At 32.9% G+C, this 21,247-nt stretch overlaps 2 protein-coding genes across 9 annotated transcripts in view; both read right to left on the bottom strand.

Moving 5' to 3' along the window:
• LOC101507767 (inositol hexakisphosphate and diphosphoinositol-pentakisphosphate kinase VIP2-like) overlaps nucleotides 1–17,943 on the bottom strand; it is a 34,732-nt gene extending 16,789 nt beyond the window's left edge. For 3 of the 8 annotated variants that reach the window (XM_012712653.3, XM_027331724.2, XM_027331723.2), the window contains exons 1-15: nucleotides 17,611–17,943; nucleotides 16,592–16,651; nucleotides 15,887–15,933; nucleotides 15,621–15,704; nucleotides 14,989–15,052; nucleotides 14,328–14,481; nucleotides 7,125–7,156; nucleotides 6,577–6,681; nucleotides 6,353–6,445; nucleotides 2,568–2,642; nucleotides 1,799–1,884; nucleotides 1,195–1,401; nucleotides 1,021–1,120; nucleotides 849–919; nucleotides 315–396 (exon numbers count right to left, since the gene is read on the bottom strand). In XM_012712653.3, the coding sequence (XP_012568107.1) occupies nucleotides 315–396; nucleotides 849–919; nucleotides 1,021–1,120; nucleotides 1,195–1,401; nucleotides 1,799–1,884; nucleotides 2,568–2,642; nucleotides 6,353–6,445; nucleotides 6,577–6,681; nucleotides 7,125–7,156; nucleotides 14,328–14,481; nucleotides 14,989–15,052; nucleotides 15,621–15,704; nucleotides 15,887–15,933; nucleotides 16,592–16,651; nucleotides 17,611–17,679 (1,329 nt within the window). In that variant the 5' untranslated portion in view covers nucleotides 17,680–17,943. Of the gene's footprint in view, nucleotides 1–314; nucleotides 397–848; nucleotides 920–1,020; nucleotides 1,121–1,194; nucleotides 1,402–1,798; nucleotides 1,885–2,567; nucleotides 2,643–6,352; nucleotides 6,446–6,576; nucleotides 6,682–7,087; nucleotides 7,178–14,327; nucleotides 14,482–14,988; nucleotides 15,053–15,620; nucleotides 15,705–15,886; nucleotides 15,934–16,591; nucleotides 16,652–16,756; nucleotides 16,776–17,610 lie in introns of those variants that run through there. The other 5 variants (XM_027331722.2, XM_012712654.3, XM_012712655.3 and 2 more) reach the window with 5 other exon arrangements.
• On the bottom strand, nucleotides 9,504–14,320 carry LOC105851554 (uncharacterized). The gene is made up of 2 exons (XM_012712660.3): nucleotides 11,640–14,320; nucleotides 9,504–11,425 (listed from the first exon to the last, which is right to left on the bottom strand). Exons 1-2 carry the CDS (start codon nucleotides 11,914–11,916, stop codon nucleotides 11,349–11,351), a joined length of 354 nt encoding a protein of 117 aa, XP_012568114.1. The 5' UTR covers nucleotides 11,917–14,320; the 3' UTR covers nucleotides 9,504–11,348.
• Nucleotides 17,944–21,247: the final 3,304 nt, after the last annotated feature.

Here is a 21,247-nt window from a genome sequence, read left to right as displayed (position 1 = left end):
AAACTTAATACTATGAAGAAAACAATTTTTCATTTGCATGTAAGTGTATGCTTTCCAAATTCCAAGATGGATATACATTATAAAAGTTTCAGAGTAGAGTTGTGTGTGACAGCAAATGTAAAAATAAGATTTCTCTTGTGACATCTAAAAATAAATCCAACCAAAGGGAGATATAAGTTAAGGCAGAGAAGTTGAACAAAAAATTGGTTATGATCCACAGAATTTTAATTTTCAAATTTTAGTTACTAGCGGGTTCATAATACAAAACATAATCATGGTGTTACAGAAGAAATACTTTCAAGAGAGTTAATAACCTCCTCAAGAACTGCTTTAACTTGACGAAGCTTTTCAGCATGCTCAACACCTTCAGCTTCACTGTCGCTTTCTAGACCTGGTCTAAATAAATACAGAAACATAATCAACTCAAAACTCAGAGCTTAACATATATTGCATAGACTAAAAAAATGGTTGCAACTATTACATGTAAGCAGAAGAGGATACTTTTGAACCCAAACATGGCAAAAAAGGTAACAAAATTGTGTATGATATTTTCCACTTCTGGTCTCCTTTTAAGAGAATATCTTGTCTCCTGCCTTTGTATTTCTCTTCAATAATATCATTCTTCTTTTATGGAGGAAAAGGTAGATTCTACTTTCCTTCTCTCATCATAACACACGCTAATTAAAAGTGAGTAACACAGTCATATAATACTTTTGAGAATGTAGCAAACCAATCACTGAATCACAAGATTCACAACATGATATTTGATTAATCTTGGGTGTGAAGTTGAAGGTGAGTTGCATGTGATACTAATGTGATCAATATTGAAGCCTAAGCAGGTACAATACCTAGTGCGAGGAACCAGCATTCGTGTGGCATCTAACAGATCTTGCAGCTGAACAGCAGTTTTAAGTTTTGTCTGTAAACAGAAGAACATTAGACCATCCACAGAGGCTTAAGAATTCAGTAGTTACTATACAATTTAATACACTGTACTGAAGCACCTCAAAACAGAGTTACCTCAGATCTTGGTCGGCCACCATTATATTTTAAAATTAAGTTCAGTAGCCTTTCCTCAGTAACCTTTAACTTCACCTTCTGTTTAGGAGTTCTATCACCACTGCCAAAAGAGAAGACTATATAGGTAACAATATCACATTTAACTAATTGAATAAAAAGAGAAATAGAACATACTGCCGAATTACAGCAATTACAGATCGTAGTTCCTCAGACTGTCCAAAAGTGCCATTGATACCACTACCCTGACGAGTTAGTGCCTCAGAAGGTTGCACTAGCTCATTTACTTTCCATGGTAAAGTAGGTGGAATCACTGAAGAAAGATGAGGAGCTTTTGCATCTAGCAACATCTTCCGCAGCACACAGGCAGAATCATCATAATATCTTTAATAGCAACAGGAGAAAATAATGTGATCTTCAGAAAATGAAAATGTTGACGAACAAACTATGCATCATAAAACAGATATATTAAAAGAAAGGATAATTTGTAGCAAAAGTTTCTTTGAAGTGAATTAAGAATAAGAGAGCGAGACTGTGAGAGAAAAGAGAGAACTTGATAATTCGAAGTTTCCGCTTATTAGCCTTATCATTCTTCAAGTATCTAAGACTATTTCTTTCCAGAATATGTTATGGATAGAAGGCCCAATAAAATCCCCAACTCAAAAAATTCCCTTGGGAAAGATGTTATGATTAGCAAGAAGAGAGTAACTAATAACGTATTTTGAGCCATGCTGCCAATATAGAAAACAAATTGCCAAAAATTCTAATTACAGAGAGTTACTTGTGTGAGTTTTTAACAAAGCTCCATCCATTCACATCACAAACATATGAGCGTCCCTCACTTCTCAAGAGATCAAACCCACAAACCTGCGGGACAACAAGAAAAACTATAGCAGGACATGAAGAGGAGCAGATAAATTATTTTCTTTTAGCTCAAGGATAGATCCAAAGAAGCTTCATTTTTCGAATTAAATGAAACAAGATTCATTTTACAAAACATTATGAAATACATGATAGGACTTGCCAAGATGGTTAGTTTTTTATTTTTTTTTACTAACGCCAAGATGGTTAGTTGTCTTCAAAAGGAATTAAGATATATTTTCTAAGCTAATGATCAAGTTTCAGTTATAAGGCAAAGAAGCAGCAAAAAAAAGCTGTTACAGGTGAAAAGAGAAATCGAAATATGATATTCAGAAGATAAAATAGAAGTTTTAAAATACAGAACATATTCAATTCAACACGAAGATTACCAACCAGTCAAGAAATTGAACACAAATGGATTTACTGTGTAGAATTAGAGAATAATATTCTGAATATTATTTCAAAAAGTGGAACAAAAGTACAATCATTAAACTGTTTAAATAGATTATGATAAACCTAATGGGCCTAATTAATGGGTAAATAAAAACTATATAGAGAATTACACTGTCGAATAATATATTTACAACAAACTGTACAAATAATGAGCCAGAAAACCTGTTCAAAAGATAATCAAACATAATATAAAATAGCATTGTATCATATGCAGTTATCACATTCATATAACATACCGATTGCCTGAATGCAATGCACACCTTTCTCGCCATTTCTTTCTCAGCTGGAGTTAGTAACACTGGATATCTAATCTGCCAAATGAGATTATAAATGTGCTTTGTTGAATTTGTGATTTCTGTGTCTAAATGAGAGAATCAGGTTAACTTCCCTAATAGGGTTCAACTCATAGATGTTTTGAGAGATAGGAACCTTTTCTTCATTGTTGTTTTCTTTGTTTATTTTTAAATTCTTTAATATGGTAAGGGGGATTTCTTATCCTCCTACTTTTTTATAATCATTTTCTCTCTGTCTTAATGATTTTTCTCTTATGCAAATAACAACAACAATAATGATAATAATAATAATATTAATACATTCTGTTGGTAATCATCAATAGAGACACCAATAATGGTTTTATTGACTTGATGGACTTTGAGCATATTTACAACACAAGGATGGATCATTAATACGGACAAAATTGATTATTTTCAAAGTAAACAGAAAAGTAACCAACCAGTCGAAACCAAAATATATAATACTCCCTTCGTCCCAAAATAATTGAGCCATTTGATCATTTCACACATATTATTAAAATGTATAAATGAAAGAGAGAGAATACTACTTCTACTGTTAGAATATTAAAAAATATCTTATAATATCTTTTATATTATATTAGATTATCTTAAATTATTTCTTAGGATCAATTTATAATTATAGAGATATCTTAAAATATCTCTTATTATTATTATGATTTATTCCTAATTTAGGATTTAGGCTATGTTTCTCTATAAATAGAGATTAGTATTGAGTCTATTGTAATCAAGTCAGCATAAAGCTATTATCAATAATATCCAAACTCTTATTATTTTCTCTCCTCCTTTTCTCTAAAATCTCACACTTTCAACATGGTATCTAGAGCCTATTTCGATCCCCCTTGAACGATTCCGCCTCTATTCCGCTATCGAGTTCCCAACAATTAGGGAATATAATTATAGTTTCTCTTTTCTAACATTCCAATATTCGGTGAGATTTTTTGTAGCTTTTCGTTTATTTTCAGCAGATCAGTCACAACACTGTTTATCGCGCGGTACTGTTCACTGCGCAAAAAAAAAAAAAAGAAAATTATTATTAGGGTTCTATAAACCTTTCTACAACCCATTAGGGTTTGGCGCTCCAACCAACTGAGCTAAAGAGCTAATAGCACATAATACCCCATGAAGGTAGCCCTTATAGGTAGGGGCAACAACGGGGTGGTAAAGTTTACTTTGAGAATCATTATTAATCAGACTATCTGGCTAGGCTATATTTATAGCTATTCTTTCCGACTTCACATGCATCCCTGAGTTGCCTCTCCATTATTATTGGTTTGAAGCTTCCAAATGCAGTTTTTTAGAAGAACGGAGCTTGCTTTTTTCAATTGCCTTCCATGAATTTCTCTCAGGCTGATGATTAATCAGACTATCTGGCTAGGCTATATTTATAGCTATTCTTTCCGACTTCACATGCATCCCTGAGTTGCCTCTCCATTATTATTGGTTTGAAGCTTCCAAATGCAGTTTTTTAGAAGAACGGAGCTTGCTTTTTTCAATTGCCTTCCATGAATTTCTCTCAGGCTGATGATTAATCAGACTATCTGGCTAGGCTATATTTATAGCTATTCTTTCCGACTTCACATGCATCCCTGAGTTGCCTCTCCATTATTATTGGTTTGAAGCTTCCAAATGCAGTTTTTTAGAAGAACGGAGCTTGCTTTTTTCAATTGCCTTCCATGAATTTCTCTCAGGCTGATGATTAATCAGACTATCTGGCTAGGCTATATTTATAGCTATTCTTTCCGACTTCACATGCATCCCTGAGTTGCCTCTCCATTATTATTGGTTTGAAGCTTCCAAATGCAGTTTTTTAGAAGAACGGAGCTTGCTTTTTTCAATTGCCTTCCATGAATTTCTCTCAGGCTGATGATTAATCAGACTATCTGGCTAGGCTATATTTATAGCTATTCTTTCCGACTTCACATGCATCCCTGAGTTGCCTCTCCATTATTATTGGTTTGAAGCTTCCAAATGCAGTTTTTTAGAAGAACGGAGCTTGCTTTTTTCAATTGCCTTCCATGAATTTCTCTCAGGCTGATGATTAATCAGACTATCTGGCTAGGCTATATTTATAGCTATTCTTTCCGACTTCACATGCATCCCTGAGTTGCCTCTCCATTATTATTGGTTTGAAGCTTCCAAATGCAGTTTTTTAGAAGAACGGAGCTTGCTTTTTTCAATTGCCTTCCATGAATTTCTCTCAGGCTGATGATTAATCAGACTATCTGGCTAGGCTATATTTATAGCTATTCTTTCCGACTTCACATGCATCCCTGAGTTGCCTCTCCATTATTATTGGTTTGAAGCTTCCAAATGCAGTTTTTTAGAAGAACGGAGCTTGCTTTTTTCAATTGCCTTCCATGAATTTCTCTCAGACTGATGATTAATCAGACTATCTGGCTAGGCTATATTTATAGCTATTCTTTCCGACTTCACATGCATCCCTGAGTTGCCTCTCCATTATTATTGGTTTGAAGCTTCCAAATGCAGTTTTTTAGAAGAACGGAGCTTGCTTTTTTCAATTGCCTTCCATGAATTTCTCTCAGACTGATGATTAATCAGACTATCTGGCTAGGCTATATTTATAGCTATTCTTTCCGACTTCACATGCATCCCTGAGTTGCCTCTCCATTATTATTGGTTTGAAGCTTCCAAATGCAGTTTTTTAGAAGAACGGAGCTTGCTTTTTTCAATTGCCTTCCATGAATTTCTCTCAGGCTGATGATTAATCAGACTATCTGGCTAGGCTATATTTATAGCTATTCTTTCCGACTTCACATGCATCCCTGAGTTGCCTCTCCATTATTATTGGTTTGAAGCTTCCAAATGCAGTTTTTTAGAAGAACAGAGCTTGCTTTTTTCAATTGCCTTCCATGAATTTCTCTCAGGCTGATGATTAATCAGACTATCTGGCTAGGCTATATTTATAGCAATTCTCTCCGACTTCGCATGCATCCCTGAGTTGCCTCTCCATATTTTTTATTATTTTGTGGAGCAAAATATTTTCTTGTAGCAAGCTAAAGCTCAGTAAGCTTTAGCTTGAGGGGGAGTGTTAGAATATTAAAAAATATCTTATAATATCTTTTATATTATATTAGAGTATCTTAAATTATTTCTTAGGATCAATTTATAATTATAGAGATATCTTAATATATCTCTTATTATTATTATGATTTATTCCTAATTTAGGATTTAGGCTATGTTTCTCTATAAATAGAGATTAGTATTGAGTCTATTGTAATCAAGTCAGCATAAAGCTATTATCAATAATATCCAAACCCTTATTATTTTCTCTCCTCCTTTTCTCTAAAATCTCACACTTTCAACATCTACAAAACTATCCTTGTTTGGTATTGGTGCATTATCAATGTTATAAATGCATAGTAAAAGATATTGTATTGGAAATGATGCAAGAAATATTAATTAAATGGTACAATTGGAAATAAGTGCATTGGAAATTGAAAGGGTCAGTTATTTTGGGACAATTTGTTTTACAAATGGGTCAATTATTTTGGAACGGACGGAGTAGTTGTATTAGAAAAAGAACTTTAAAACTGAAAAACTTTAACCAAGATGATGATAAGACACAAGTCTTCCCTGGAATCAACTAATAGTGCTAAATGGATGGGCTAGGACAAACCAGATGCAGTAAGATTCAAGAGAATGGAAAGTATAATGTAAAGGAAGATACAAATACAAATGCTACTTACTTCTTTCCCATCAGGATTTCTCATAACAACACCATCAACAACAGGAGACTTCCTTGCCTCAGCATGAGCATATTCAGGACCTACTGTATACACCTACAGTCATTTGCCAAACTTCAGAAAGACCATTCTAATAAAGGTTGAAGGTATTCAGAAACATTTGAAATACATGTAGCAACAAAATAAAAAAAGAACATAAAACAATCTAAATTTCAAAACTGCCAAACCTTAACATCTGTCCCTCCAGTTGGCATAAATTCTTCATATATATAGGAACCTTCACGCCTCACTCTTCGCACCTCTGAATGGAACTCACTGGACCTATTACCAACCTATGATTATGTATCATCAAAACAGAGACCAAGTTGATTAAATATATTTCAGTCATGACTCATAAAAGAAAGAAAGGAACCCAGATAAAAAAAGTGCGTTGAACAATAAGTTACCCCAAAACTCATGTTTTTAGGAGAAGGCCGATAAATGTTATTGATTTGCATAAAAAAGCATATATGCTTTTTAAAGATTGTATTGCAATATTCACTGGAGATAAAACAAGAATACTATGACCAAGTTAACGTAATATTACAATAGGTTGGTGCTTATTAAGTTATTAGATTGAATAAAGCTAATAAAACCCGACCCTTCTGTTTATCAAATATGAAGGTAACCAAACCAAAACAGCCTAGTCAGAACCTTTTCAACAAATCTGTTAGAAAAAATATTACATTCATAACCCACCTACTTATGGAGAGTGAATTTTCAGCCTAAAGCTCACCTTCCTGAATAATTCCTTCATACCTCCACCTTCTGAACTCGGATAATATATCAGTGGTTATCAGCTTCACAAAGGCACAAAAATAACAGTTACTAACATATTTGACAAAATATATTCCAATCGGGTATGCATGTAAAATCCAAATATTTGCAGAATAAGGGCATCTTGGAGAATATAACTTCCATTCATTTAATATATGGTTCGAAAAGAAACTATAACTGACTTTGTTCTGCAATAACAAAACTCACTTAAGCATTTTATATGTAAATGCCAATGTAATATGAAGTTATGGCAAAACAAGTAGCATAAGCATACTACAAATGGTTTCAACTTGCATACCATCTGTCAGTAAAAATGGCTTCATCTCATTGTTATTCCTTGTATAAATAGAGATTATAGTTTATACATATAATTACAACAAATAATTACAATTAATGAGAACAAATCAATTTCTGATTTGTGTAACTTATTCTAGAGACAAATTGATAAATATAACTAATGAGATTAATCAATTCCTGATTCACATCCCCCTTCAAATTGATGCGGTTGGTCAAGTAGCATCAATTTGTTAACAAGAAACTGATGGCGCGGACGAGGAACAACTTTAGTAAGAATATATGCAATCTGCAATTGAGCGTTGACATGAGGAAGTGAAATAACATGATTATCATAGGCCTCCCTAATAGAATGACAATCTACTTCAATGTGCTTTGTGCGCTCGTGAAAAACAGGATTGGCAACAATTTGAATGACACTTGTATTGTCAACATAGAGAGATGTTGGCTCTGTTTGAGGAAACCCAAGTTCAGACAAAAGACCACGAAGCCAAATTATTTCAGAACAAGCAGTAGACATGGCACGATACTCGGATTCAGTAGAGGATTTAGAGACTCTTGATTGCTTCTTACTTTTCCATGAAATCAACGAAGAACCAAGAAACATGCACCAATTGGTGACAGAGCGTCGAGTTTCAGGACACCCGACCCAATCAGCATCACTGTAAGCAATCAATGTAGGAGGTGTCCCAATAGGAAAGAACAAACCATTAGTGGAGGGGGGCCCAGCCATAGAAATCAAGTCTATGGCATACTTATGCTGATGGAGAAATATACCCATGGAGGTGTAATGAACCTCAAGGCCAAGAAAATAATGCAAATTACCTAGGTCTTTCATATGAAATGAGGCTTGCAATTGTTGTTTAAGTTCTTGGATGGATGCCAGATCAGAACCAGTAATAACCATATCATCAACATAAAGAAGAAGAAGAGCAATGTCTGTAGAGGTGCGGTGAATGAACAAAAAGGAGTCATATTGGCTTTGAGTAAAAGAGAACCCAAGTAAAGTGGAACAAAACTTCTCATATCATGCTCTAGGAGCCTGTTTCAAACCATACAAGGAGCGTTTGAGTTTGCACACACCCTTAGATGAAGAGAATAAGCCTTGAGGAGGAGTCATATAAATATCTTCAATCATATCACCTTGAAGAAATGCATTCTTCACATCCATCTGATAAAGAATCCACCCATTAGAAGCAGCTATAGAGAGCACAGTTTGAACAGTTGTCATTTTGGCAACGGGTGCAAATGTCTCGTCATAATCAATGCCACATTCCTACTTGTTTCCTAAGGCAACCAATCGATCCTTGTAACGGTTGAGGGAACCATCATAATTCATTTTCACAGAATACACCCATTTGCAGCCTATGGGTTTGATATGAAGAGGACAAGTGACAATATCCCATGTGAAATTGTCTTGGAGAGCCTGAAGTTCCTCATTCATTGCTTTTATCCATCGCGCATCTTTAACAGCCTATGAGTAGCAAGTAGGAATTGAGATGCTAGAGAGAGAGAGGCAGATAGAAAAGTATGTGATGAATTATACCTGTCTGGTGAATATCTATCAGGTGCTCGAGACGCTATACTAGAACGTCATGGTGCAGCGACTACAGGATCAGGTGGCGGATCAGTGTCAGAAAGAGGGATGGGAACCTGCTGTTTGTATTTTCTAACATATACATTGTCTAGTTTAAAACGTTTTATAGATTGATACATAATAGCAAAGTTTGGAAGCATAACAAAATCATTCATGGAAGGAGTAAGGCAAGAAAACATAAATTGATTATAAAAAAATGTCACATTCCTAGAAATGCAGAAACGATGGTTAGAAACATCATAACACACAAAACCCTTATGAGATTGACTATACCTCATAAATGCACATTGAACAGATTGTGCTCCAAGCTTATGCCTTTCAAACGGAGGTAGGTGAACAAAACATACACATCCAAAAGTATGTAAAACACTATAGTCAGGGTGAGTTTTAAAAATACGATAAAAAGGAGAGTCAAGATCAATAACCGTAGAAGGAAGGCGAACGATACTCGGATTCAGTAGAGGATTTAGAGACTCTTGATTGCTTCTTACTTTTCCATGAAATCAACGAAGAACCAAGAAACATGCACCAATTGGTGACAGAGCGTCGAGTTTCAGGACACCCGACCCAATCAGCATCACTGTAAGCAATCAATGTAGGAGGTGTCCCAATAGGAAAGAACAAACCCCGGTGAGAGGTATCTTTCAAGTAGCGAATTATACGACGGACAGCTGCTAAGTGAAGATGACGAGGAGAGTGCATGAAATGACTTACCTGTTGGACAACAAACGATATGTCAAGTTGAGTAATGGTCAAGTAATTAAGACTATCCACGAGCTGCCGATACAACAGAGGATCGATCAAAAGGTCGCCCTCATCACGATAGTATTTAACATTAACTTCAAGAGGAGTAGCCACTGGATTAGTTGATTGGAGGCCAGCCATAGAAATCAAGTCTATGGCATACTTATGCTGATGGAGAAATATACCCATGGAGGTGTAATGAACCTCAAGGCCAAGAAAATAATGCAAATTACCTAGGTCTTTCATATGAAATGAGGCTTGCAATTGTTGTTTAAGTTCTTGGATGGATGCCAGATCAGAACCAGTAATAACCATATCATCAACATAAAGAAGAAGAAGAGCAATGTCTGTAGAGGTGCGGTGAATGAACAAAAAGGAGTCATATTGGCTTTGAGTAAAAGAGAACCCAAGTAAAGTGGAACAAAACTTCTCATATCATGCTCTAGGAGCCTGTTTCAAACCATACAAGGAGCGTTTGAGTTTGCACACACCCTTAGATGAAGAGAATAAGCCTTGAGGAGGAGTCATATAAATATCTTCAATCATATCACCTTGAAGAAATGCATTCTTCACATCCATCTGATAAAGAATCCACCCATTAGAAGCAGCTATAGAGAGCACAGTTTGAACAGTTGTCATTTTGGCAACGGGTGCAAATGTCTCGTCATAATCAATGCCACATTCCTACTTGTTTCCTAAGGCAACCAATCGATCCTTGTAACGGTTGAGGGAACCATCATAATTCATTTTCACAGAATACACCCATTTGCAGCCTATGGGTTTGATATGAAGAGGACAAGTGACAATATCCCATGTGAAATTGTCTTGGAGAGCCTGAAGTTCCTCATTCATTGCTTTTATCCATCGCGCATCTTTAACAGCCTATGAGTAGCAAGTAGGAATTGAGATGCTAGAGAGAGAGAGGCAGATAGAAAAGTATGTGATGAATTATACCTGTCTGGTGAATATCTATCAGGTGCTCGAGACGCTATACTAGAACGTCATGGTGCAGCGACTACAGGATCAGGTGGCGGATCAGTGTCAGAAAGAGGGATGGGAACCTGCTGTTTGTATTTTCTAACATATACATTGTCTAGTTTAAAACGTTTTATAGATTGATACATAATAGCAAAGTTTGGAAGCATAACAAAATCATTCATGGAAGGAGTAAGGCAAGAAAACATAAATTGATTATAAAAAAATGTCACATTCCTAGAAATGCAGAAACGATGGTTAGAAACATCATAACACACAAAACCCTTATGAGATTGACTATACCTCATAAATGCACATTGAACAGATTGTGCTCCAAGCTTATGCCTTTCAAACGGAGGTAGGTGAACAAAACATACACATCCAAAAGTATGTAAAACACTATAGTCAGGGTGAGTTTTAAAAATACGATAAAAAGGAGAGTCAAGATCAATAACCGTAGAAGGAAGGCGATTGATCAAAAAAACTGTTGTGGATAGAGCCTCTTCCCAAAACCTAGTGGGTACAGAAGCTTGGAGAAGTAAGGTGTGCGCCACATCAAGCAAATGATGATTTTTACGTTCTGTCATTCCATTTTATTGGGGGTATTGGGACAAGAACGTTGAGACAAAATGCCTTTCTATTGAAGGTACCTGAAACTCATAAGACATATATTCACCACCAGAGTCAAAGTGAAAATTTTTAATATTTGTTTGAAACTGTTTTCAACATAAGCCAAAAATTTCTTAAACATAGAAAACACTTCAGATTTAGATCGGAGAAAAAATATTCAAGTAAAACGACTATAATCATCAATAAAGGTGACAAAATATTTATAGTGAGCATGAGAAGCGATAGGAGACATACCCCACACATCACTATGAGTCATCTCAAAACAAGTGGAGGCACGATGAGCACCAGAAGGAAAAGGAAGTGTTTTACTCTTAGCTAATTTGCAAATAGAACATGATACATATGCAACTGTCACAGGTTCAGAAACAACAACATCATGAGACATGGTTCCTTGAGTAAGGAGATGTTGCTCCTTATTGAGAAGCTCACCAACACATGTATCCAAAGAGGGAACATGACTCCTATTCAACGAAGCACCTCTAACAGCCTCAAATTCCGGGCGAAGCTTCATGAGAAATTGATCCCTCCTACTGGTATTGTAGACAACTTGGACATCCGCGAGAAAAGTCTTGGGAACAGCATCATGTATAATAGCAGAGTGTTCTGTTCACAAATTTAAAAAACCAGAATAGTTTTCCTGAACAGACAAATTACCCTGTTTGTAATTGGCTATCTCTAGCTCCAACTAAGAACGTTTGGCTGTATTGTCCTGGTTGTAAATACCTTTCAAATAGTTCCACATTTCTTGGGCAGTTGAGAAAGAGCGCAAATTATTGATTATTTGAGGATCAATAGTACTGAGAATCCAAGAAATAATTTGAGCATCTTTGATTTCCCACGTGTCTAAAGCAACTGTCTCTATTGGTGCCTTAGAAACCCCATCCAAGTGACTCCATAATCCTTTCCCTTTGACATACATCTTGAATTGAAATTCCCAAGTAGCTTAGTTCTTGCGATGAAGCGAACACAAAACTGATCTCTTTCTTTTTCCAAAGCCATGAAAACCAATATTGTTGCAGCCAACAACAAAATGGATGGGACAGCAATACGTGAACAGAACATAATCACAACTTGCACTGGTGAATAGAGGTTGAAACCTAACACGTGCACAAACTTAGACTTGCAAACAAGATTAAGTGAACAAATACAATCACGGGCCAAAATCGAAGCAGAAATCAGAAACGCAAGCGAACAAATTCGACGACGGATAGACTTGATCTCGGAATCACAAATTGAAGCAGAAATTCAATTGCAACCAAGGAGAATCAGATTGCAAACAAGAGTTACGAACAATGACAACCGAGACCAAGAAACCACGAGCAAGAAAGCAGAAAGGGATTTCGAAAAATTCGAAAACCTAAACTCCAAGAATTTTAGGATCGTAACAAGCTGATACCATGTCAGTAAAAATGGTTTGATGCCTTTCTCATTGTTATTCCTCGTATAAATAGAGATTATAGTCTATACAAGTGATTACAACAAATAATTACAATTAATGAGAACAAATCAATTTCTGATTTGTGTAACTTATTCTAGGGACAAACTGATAAATATAATTAATGAGATTAATCAATTCCTGATTCACACAATCATGTATCTAAGATTCATATATCCAGTTCACCTTAAGCCCTGTTGTTAAAACAAAACAGTGAAAGGCAGAGCAAAACAGAATCTTAAATTTTCATTTCACCAAAAACAATAATAACCTTTTCTCACTAGGTTAATAAGCTACATCGACCAAACAACCCGTAGTGTTTTGTTCAAAACCAAGATATAGGAAAGGTTAAATCAGTAGTTCTTCAGTGTCTAATTGGTTCAAATGGGGGAAGGAGATGGATTTAGTTAGATATTTTGTTTGGTTGAGAGGAAAAATACACACTACTTAGTTCATAACGGATGGGAAGGCCAAATTTACTTTTTATACCTTATAAATTTTATTATCACATCTGATGTAAGGATATTTTAGTTAATTCATGTAACATTTTAAAAACTCGTCTTTTCTCTCCTCTCATTCCCTCCAAAAAAATAGAACCAAACAAGTAAAATTTTAAAAATCCCTCCCCTCCATTCCCCAACTTAACACTATATTAAAGTTTTCCTTCCTCTAAAATATTTTTTAAACAAAGGCACAATTAATAACATGGATACAAATAATCATAGTTGAAGCCAAAACAATTTTATACCATGGAACACAATTAATCAATATATAGGGAAAACAATTAACCAATTGCATCAAAGCTTGTAAGACCAGCACAAATCTCGAAAATGGAACGGCTGCATAGGACTCATGTGATCGATGTAACGATTTGAGGTTTCCTATATAACAAATGTACTTGGGTTTATACACATCACACAGTGACACAAATGATAGATTGGCTTTATTTTAGTAATATATTTAGACTCTACATAGTATTCAATTACCTGATATTTATTTTACTCTACATAAAGTTCGGTAATGATATGCAGTCATGTAGTTGGCTTCCCATATTTCAAGCCATGTAAACGCACAGATGCAATAGTCAATTAGAAACTATATTATCATTTTTATAGGTCTTGCATACTAGACAACACAATGATGAACAAATATTTACATCACACCCCATTTCAGCCATTGTATGTGAATGCTATCTATTTCTATTTGCCTGTGCTTAAATTGGAATATTAAATCAGTGTCCGTGTTAGCTGTGTAGTAATATTTTTATTTTATGTATATTTTCTGAATATTTTGCATCTCAAATCTCCATATCTTCTGTTGACATTTGTGCTCCATAAAAAATGAAGGCGAAAAGAATTACCCTCACAAAAAGTTGTTCTCATAGAAACAAACCAATGTAATGTCCATGGGTAGGCTTTGTACAAAACAAATGAAAACGGGTTAAAATTAAAAAGTTTCTCACCCTGGTATACAAGAAACAAGCTTACCATCGACAGGCTTCTCCACAAATGGCTTCCAAAAGCGCATGCCATGAACTTCAACAAAATCTTCTTCCTCAATAAAGTAATCCAGTTCTTCGTCCGGCACTTCCCTAATTACAAGGGCATATTTTGGAACAGGGATTCCAAACAATTCGAGATGCTTGAAGCCCAAAATCAAACATGATAAAAACGTTATATATCAGGAAATAAATAGCAAAAGCATTTTGAAAGCAATTTGTCTTACATTCACAATTAACAATAATGAACAGAAATAATATTTTCACTATGTTTAGATGATCATCCTGGGAGGAGGGGGTTGGGACAGAAATGACAAACAAAATAGTCCAAGACCAAGAAAACTTTAATAAGCAGGTAATCCAAGACAAAGATAGCTTTATAAATAGTATTTTTTTCCCCTCCTCTTTGCAACACTTGAAACTAAACATAATAATCGGTCTTATAACTCATGGGATCAAGGTCACGGCACAATTCAAAAACCAAGCCAGACCCTTGAAGAAAAAGGAAATATTCGTTTCATGTGAACCAGAGTTATCGTTTACCAGCTACAACCACATAGCACATTAGAATATTTAAGCAAAACAAATGGCTGTCATAATTTATTTAAGCATGGAATTTAAAGCACAAAAAAAGTATGTATCTCACTTACCTCATATACTTTCCTTCGGTCATGAAGAAGATGTTGGGGCTCCAGTTCATTTACTAGGAAAGGTCTGAATTACAGTGCATAAGTAGTTTTTAGATTGGTCTATAAACTTTTGCATCCAAATATTCAAAATGAAAACACAACAAAAAATAAAGGGATATACTAAGAGCGGAGAGATTATCTTAAGAAATTCTGTAATTTCTTAATTTCGGTAATATTACACACTTCTTGTTCATTGCTGAATTGTTCTTTTCTTCCATTAATTTGTACTGCAAATTTTGGGTTCCTATCAGTATTTGACCATGAGCCTATAAGTGTTACCGGAATGTCTTATAATTACACAATCTTGTTGATGTGAGGCTGTGAGCTAAGGAGATAGACCAGAATCATGGAGCTTCACTAAAAGTTTAGGTGATAGTTATTGTATATGAGTGAGATGACTGTATGTTGGAGATTGTATGTTGTAAACACAATTAGGGTGTGCATATCACTAAAAGTACAGTACAAAAATTACTCAATATTCCTTAACTCTCTCGTCCACAAATCCAGTATTTTTTATTAACTTGTCCTATATAAGCTGATTACTAAATGGAATTACGACATGCAAATCAACTAAAGTTTGTAAACAAGCTTACTTCCTTAAAGCAGCATATGCCTCAGCCTTTTCGAGGGGATATCCAGAGGAATAGAAAGCAATCAAACAATCGCATACAGGCCAGCTGAAATAACATTATTTAAACTTATTACTGAAAGGACATTGACAAAAATAAAACTTTAGAGCAGCAAATTTAGAAGTGAGTAAAAATATTTAAATTGGAGCTGCAAGCAAGTTAAGCAGAGTTGCTTTTCAAAATTTGTAGAGTTAAAAAATGTTTCCAGCAATTGAAATCAACTATAGTACCTCTCTATTGGATCTTCAAGGATCACCTTGTCCCCAAAATGTATGACCTATAAATAATACAAAATATCAAGAGAAATAAATAAACAAGAAATATATTGGAAAAAATGGAACTCACAACTATAACAGGCCAACCAACTCTACTATTTCTGTAACAAAACAAATATATGTGTCTATATCAATTCAACCTTTGAATAATAATACATTATTTTATGATCATGCATACGAAATGTCAGATTAGATAAATTAAACATTGGTAGTTATATAATTTTATAATAGACACTTACTTTATTACATGCTAATTTAAAGTTATCTGATAAAATATTTAATAGTTATCAAATTTTATGAAATTTCATAAACTTAATCTACTCAATAAAAACATTATTAGTTTCTTGTAAGATAACATTAGTAGTTAAGAGAAATACAACATTATTAAATTATATAACAAGAATTAGAACATTACTATCACTTTGTAATAAGTAAAAAAAATAAAACTTATATAAACAAAAAATAAAGCACCGACTAACTATCATAATATTTGTATTTTTATGCATTATTATTAAAAAAATGAAATAATAAAAAATTCCAATTTCTACAATTTCTAGTAGATTCATTCATGAACCAGCGCAATCCAAAACTCCAAATCTACACAACAGAGACAAAACAGAACTTGAAATGAAAGAAGAAAATCAAACACATTCAACTCACCTCAAATTCTCCAAACGCTTGTAATCTGTCAAATATCTGTCCCATAGGCGCCGAAAAAACCTGCAAAAACACAGTTCAAAAATTAAAAACCGGAAAACCAGAGCTACTGAATCACACACTATATCAAGTAGTGATACATGCACAAACACCAATCACCACACTTACACTAGAAACCAGTAATAGTTTGAGAAGATATAGAGACTGTATTAATTTGAGAAAATAAAAGTGATAGAATATATCTGTATTGAATCCGTGTCGGTGTCTAGCACTAAAATGTAAGACAACTAATCATTGGATCATATTAACACATGAACACCGGTGATAATTTGAGAAAATGAATTATTAAATATGATTAATGTGTCCGTATTGGACACACTTTTTGATCAAAAGCATCGGAACTATTGAGTCTAATGCTAACATGTCTCGGATAGCAAATACCGACACATAGGATACATACGCGTCTTCATATCAACATGAAGTGTCACTACTACATAGATGCTACACTGCAGAGCCACTGTATCATACACTAAGAACCACTCATAAAAGTACAGATTCCAAACACGGCACTAGAAACCGATTATAATTTGAAAAAACACATAAACTAGTAATAATTTAAAAAAATGAAAATGATTAAATATAATTAGATACGTCGCTATTGCCTCAGTGTCTTGTTGGTGTCTCACATTGATACACACCTCATCACATCTATATCACATCTATATGAAACACAGATACCGATACAGACACCAAAATGTTATCAATCTGTGTTGAATTGGAGTCAAACACACAAATACGATTTCGATCAGAAGTATCGGTGGCACACATTCTGATATCGGCACCAGATACCGACACATAGGATACATACACTTCTTCGATATGAAGTGTGAGTGTTATATAGATCATGCATTCCTTTGAATTTCAACTCCGCTTCAATCCTCCATTACCAAAAACGAAAAAAAAAAAACAGAGACAGTGAAAAAGAAGAAACGGTGGATGATGAAGAGCAAAGAAGAGAGAACCTCGGAGCCACATTTCACCTTCTTTTCCATAACGCAGACGCCGATTTTGATTTTCTCGGAAACCGCCATGATCTCTCGAACGGAATTACTTGCTCTCTCTTTCGACTATGTGATTATCGCTTTTCAGCTTTTGCGTTTGAGTTCCAACAACTTCGGTGTTTCTTTTTTCTTCAGTCAAATGGCGCGAACGCTAGAAATTAGCAAGTAACGGAACTGAATCGGCTTAACTGAATCACCGCGCTTTACGGTAGGGAAAATGAAACACGTGAGAAGGAAGCGAGAAAATGACGGAAACTGTTTGAGTAAAGAAAGAATGCGACTATTACTACTGATACTGAGATTCATATGAATAATATAATAAATAAATTGTTAATCAGTGTACATGGGAAAACCGAGTCGTAAAGTAGACACAACTTCAGGTGAAAGGGAAAATAAACAAATTGATTTTTTTTATAAGTGCCAAAAATAATATTGTTCATCAATTCATTTATGATATTAATTTGTTATAATAATCCGTTTACACAATTATATTTATTCACAAATTTAATATCAGATCACGCTATATATTCAATTATTTAAAAACAAAAACAAAAATTTAGATCAATTTATCTATTAATGTATGGTACATTTTTTCTTAATGCATGGTGCAAAATATATATATATATTTATTGAATGATTTAGTTCCACTATTAGCTGATTTAACTGAAGAAAAAAAATGATACAATGTAAAACTTTTGTAAAGACTAAAAACAAATTTCTTATTATTTGCATAGACTAAAGTGAATTTATTTATTAGTCACTCCGATCATTTTTATAAAATACAATTTGAATAAAATTTGGTCAATGAAAATTAAAGTATCTGATCGATAATATGAATCAAATACATCAATTTTTGTTGAGTAAATTTTAATTCAAATTTCTCTTATAAAAAGAACAATGTCTTGTATTTTTTATTGAAACTAAAATTAATTTTCTTATATTTTGTTGGAACTATTGTATATGTAAATTGAAAGTCATTTATAATATTTTGTTAAAAAAACTAACCATGTTAGATATTAAGGACTAAAATGAAAATATTTTAATTTTGTAGAGACTTAAACTACAATTATTATTTTATTACAAGGCTTAACATCAAAGTTATCACCTTTTAAAGAATTGCATATTTAATCCAAAATAATTTTATGAAACGTCTATAAAAATATTTATTTTGCAAATCTTAAGTGAAATTTTCTATTTTATACGATTACATTTTTATATCTGATAGCTTCTTCTTATACCATTCCTTCCGAATATGTAAAATATCATTCATTCCGAATATGTAAAATACATATTTAAATTTGTATTAGTCAATCCAAATGTGTAAAATAAACGTACAAATTAATCAATGCAAAGATGTATTCGAATACTTTTAAAAATATTAGTGGATAGAAGAAGAAAACATCTTATATTTTTATATGTTTTAAAAAAAGTGCAGATAACAAAATATTCTTCTTGTTGATTTGTCATATGGTTTTGTCATGGTCTTCGTGGTTGTTAGGAAATGGACGTTTTGAGATTCTTGAATATGCAATCGAAAGAAGTGTGGTAAACTTTTTCATGTAAGTAAGTCTATATGGGAAGAGGTCAGGTTAAAGGTGCACAATTTAACTTTAATTTTTTGATTCCTTATGTTAATAAGCATCCAAGTGAGCCCAACTTTTACGTTTATGTCTAGCTGCTTTCTGTGTCACTATCCTAGACAAAGACTTGTGAGGATAATTATCATTGTTTTTAAAATTTAAACTTAATTATATGCGTTCAGCTCATTTAATCTAAAATTTAATAAATTTCATGAATTAGTAACAATTGATAAATGACATATCTTAAAAATAAATCTCAAATTGATTTGTGGAGAAAATTCCAAAAACTTATAAACCATATGAATTAAAATCCCAAATTTTAAAATGAGGGAAATATAATCATGTTTAAAAGTGTAATTAAGTATCAAAAGAGCCAATATTATATATTGAGATAAATATATAGTATTGGAATGTGTTACAATCTGTTAAGCACCAAATATTATATGTCTAGTTGCTTTTCAAGGTCCCCACATATGAGATCGTTGATTCAAAGGTTTCCAAGCCTTTCTACCATTTTGCTCTTTTTGTTTTCTTACCGTTTTATTATTGTAGTGATAAACAAATTAATCATCTTCCTTTTTTCGTTAAATCAATTGTATTTTACATTAAAAATTAGGATGCACTATGCTGTAGTTGTCATTTGTTATTCAACCGTATATGTTGTTGATAGAATCAAGATATCTTAATTTAACATGTTGCACCTTAGAAATTTATTATCCTTTTTAGTGTTATAATTTAATAAACCCGTTCATTGAGTTTAAGAAAGAAATAAATGATTAATATAAAAATTATTATACAATTAAAATATGTAGTACTTTTATGTAGTACTTTATAACTAATGTAACAACATTCCACATTATCATAACTAATTTATAATTATTTTAAATCATTTCTAATTAAATCTAATTATATCTAACAAAAACATTACTAAAATATTTTAAATGGGTTAGTTTAACATGATGAGTTATAAGTTATAATTCCATCTTATAAAACTTTATTTAGAGAATGAAGTATATATGTATGATGACTAGTTTAATTGACATGTTGATCAAAATTCATTTTGAAATTGTTTTAAATTATGTCTGCATGCAACCAACATGAGAAGGGTTAAAATCAAATTAATATTTTAATAGTTGTAGACCATTTAATAATTTTTTGCTAGATATTTTTATTCAAAATTTTAGTGTTTAATCAGAAGTTGTTATCAAATACGTTATAGATTATGAATTTAATATCTTCGCATTACTAGTGTTAAAAATTATATATATATATATATATATATATATATATATATATATATATATATATATATCTCACAAATATTATTATTTTGTTCATTAAGTATTTCTACCACTTTTATAAGATGACATTGCGTATTAGTTAAACTCTAACTATACACTATCACCATATTTCCGTGTCCTAATTATACACTCCGCCGCCTAAACCAAATAGTTTATTACTTTTAGAAAATTTATGTATATATGTTACAAAATTTACCCCATTAAAGATACAACAAAAATCTAATTAAGGTGTCGAATTAAGTGGATAGAGCAAATGTTTAAATATAGTTTATTTTTAAAAAAAGATAAACTTATTAGATTAAAAAAAAATGAAGTTTGTTACTTTTCACTAAAGTTTAAATTAGCAATCTACACCTTTTATTAATAAAAAAAAAAACTCTTTAATATTTTAAGTAAGTAAAATTAAAAAATAATTTTATAAATTTTATTTTATTTATTAGTACTTAAAAGAGGTGCAGGTTGTTAATCTACACCTTTTCATTCAGACACAAAAATCTCTCTTTACCATTTTAAATAAGTAAAATTGAAGGATAATTTTATCAATTCATTTTAAATGACAATGAGAGAAATTAAATTAAAAATGTAAATTATGTCTTTACTTCTCATTGATTTCTAAAAGAGATAATTAAATTTCTTTGTTCAAAACAAAAAAGGTACATATTACTAATTTACACAAGTAAAAAATGAGTGAGCTTAAATTAACGAGCCAAAAAAAAA

The sequence above is a fragment of the Cicer arietinum genome, chromosome 2 (genome assembly GCF_000331145.2).
Source record: "Cicer arietinum cultivar CDC Frontier isolate Library 1 chromosome 2, Cicar.CDCFrontier_v2.0, whole genome shotgun sequence".
NCBI lineage: Eukaryota > Viridiplantae > Streptophyta > Magnoliopsida > Fabales > Fabaceae > Cicer > Cicer arietinum.
Note: the sequence above shows the minus strand (reverse complement) of the source record. Positions and strands in the feature narration are given on the sequence as shown.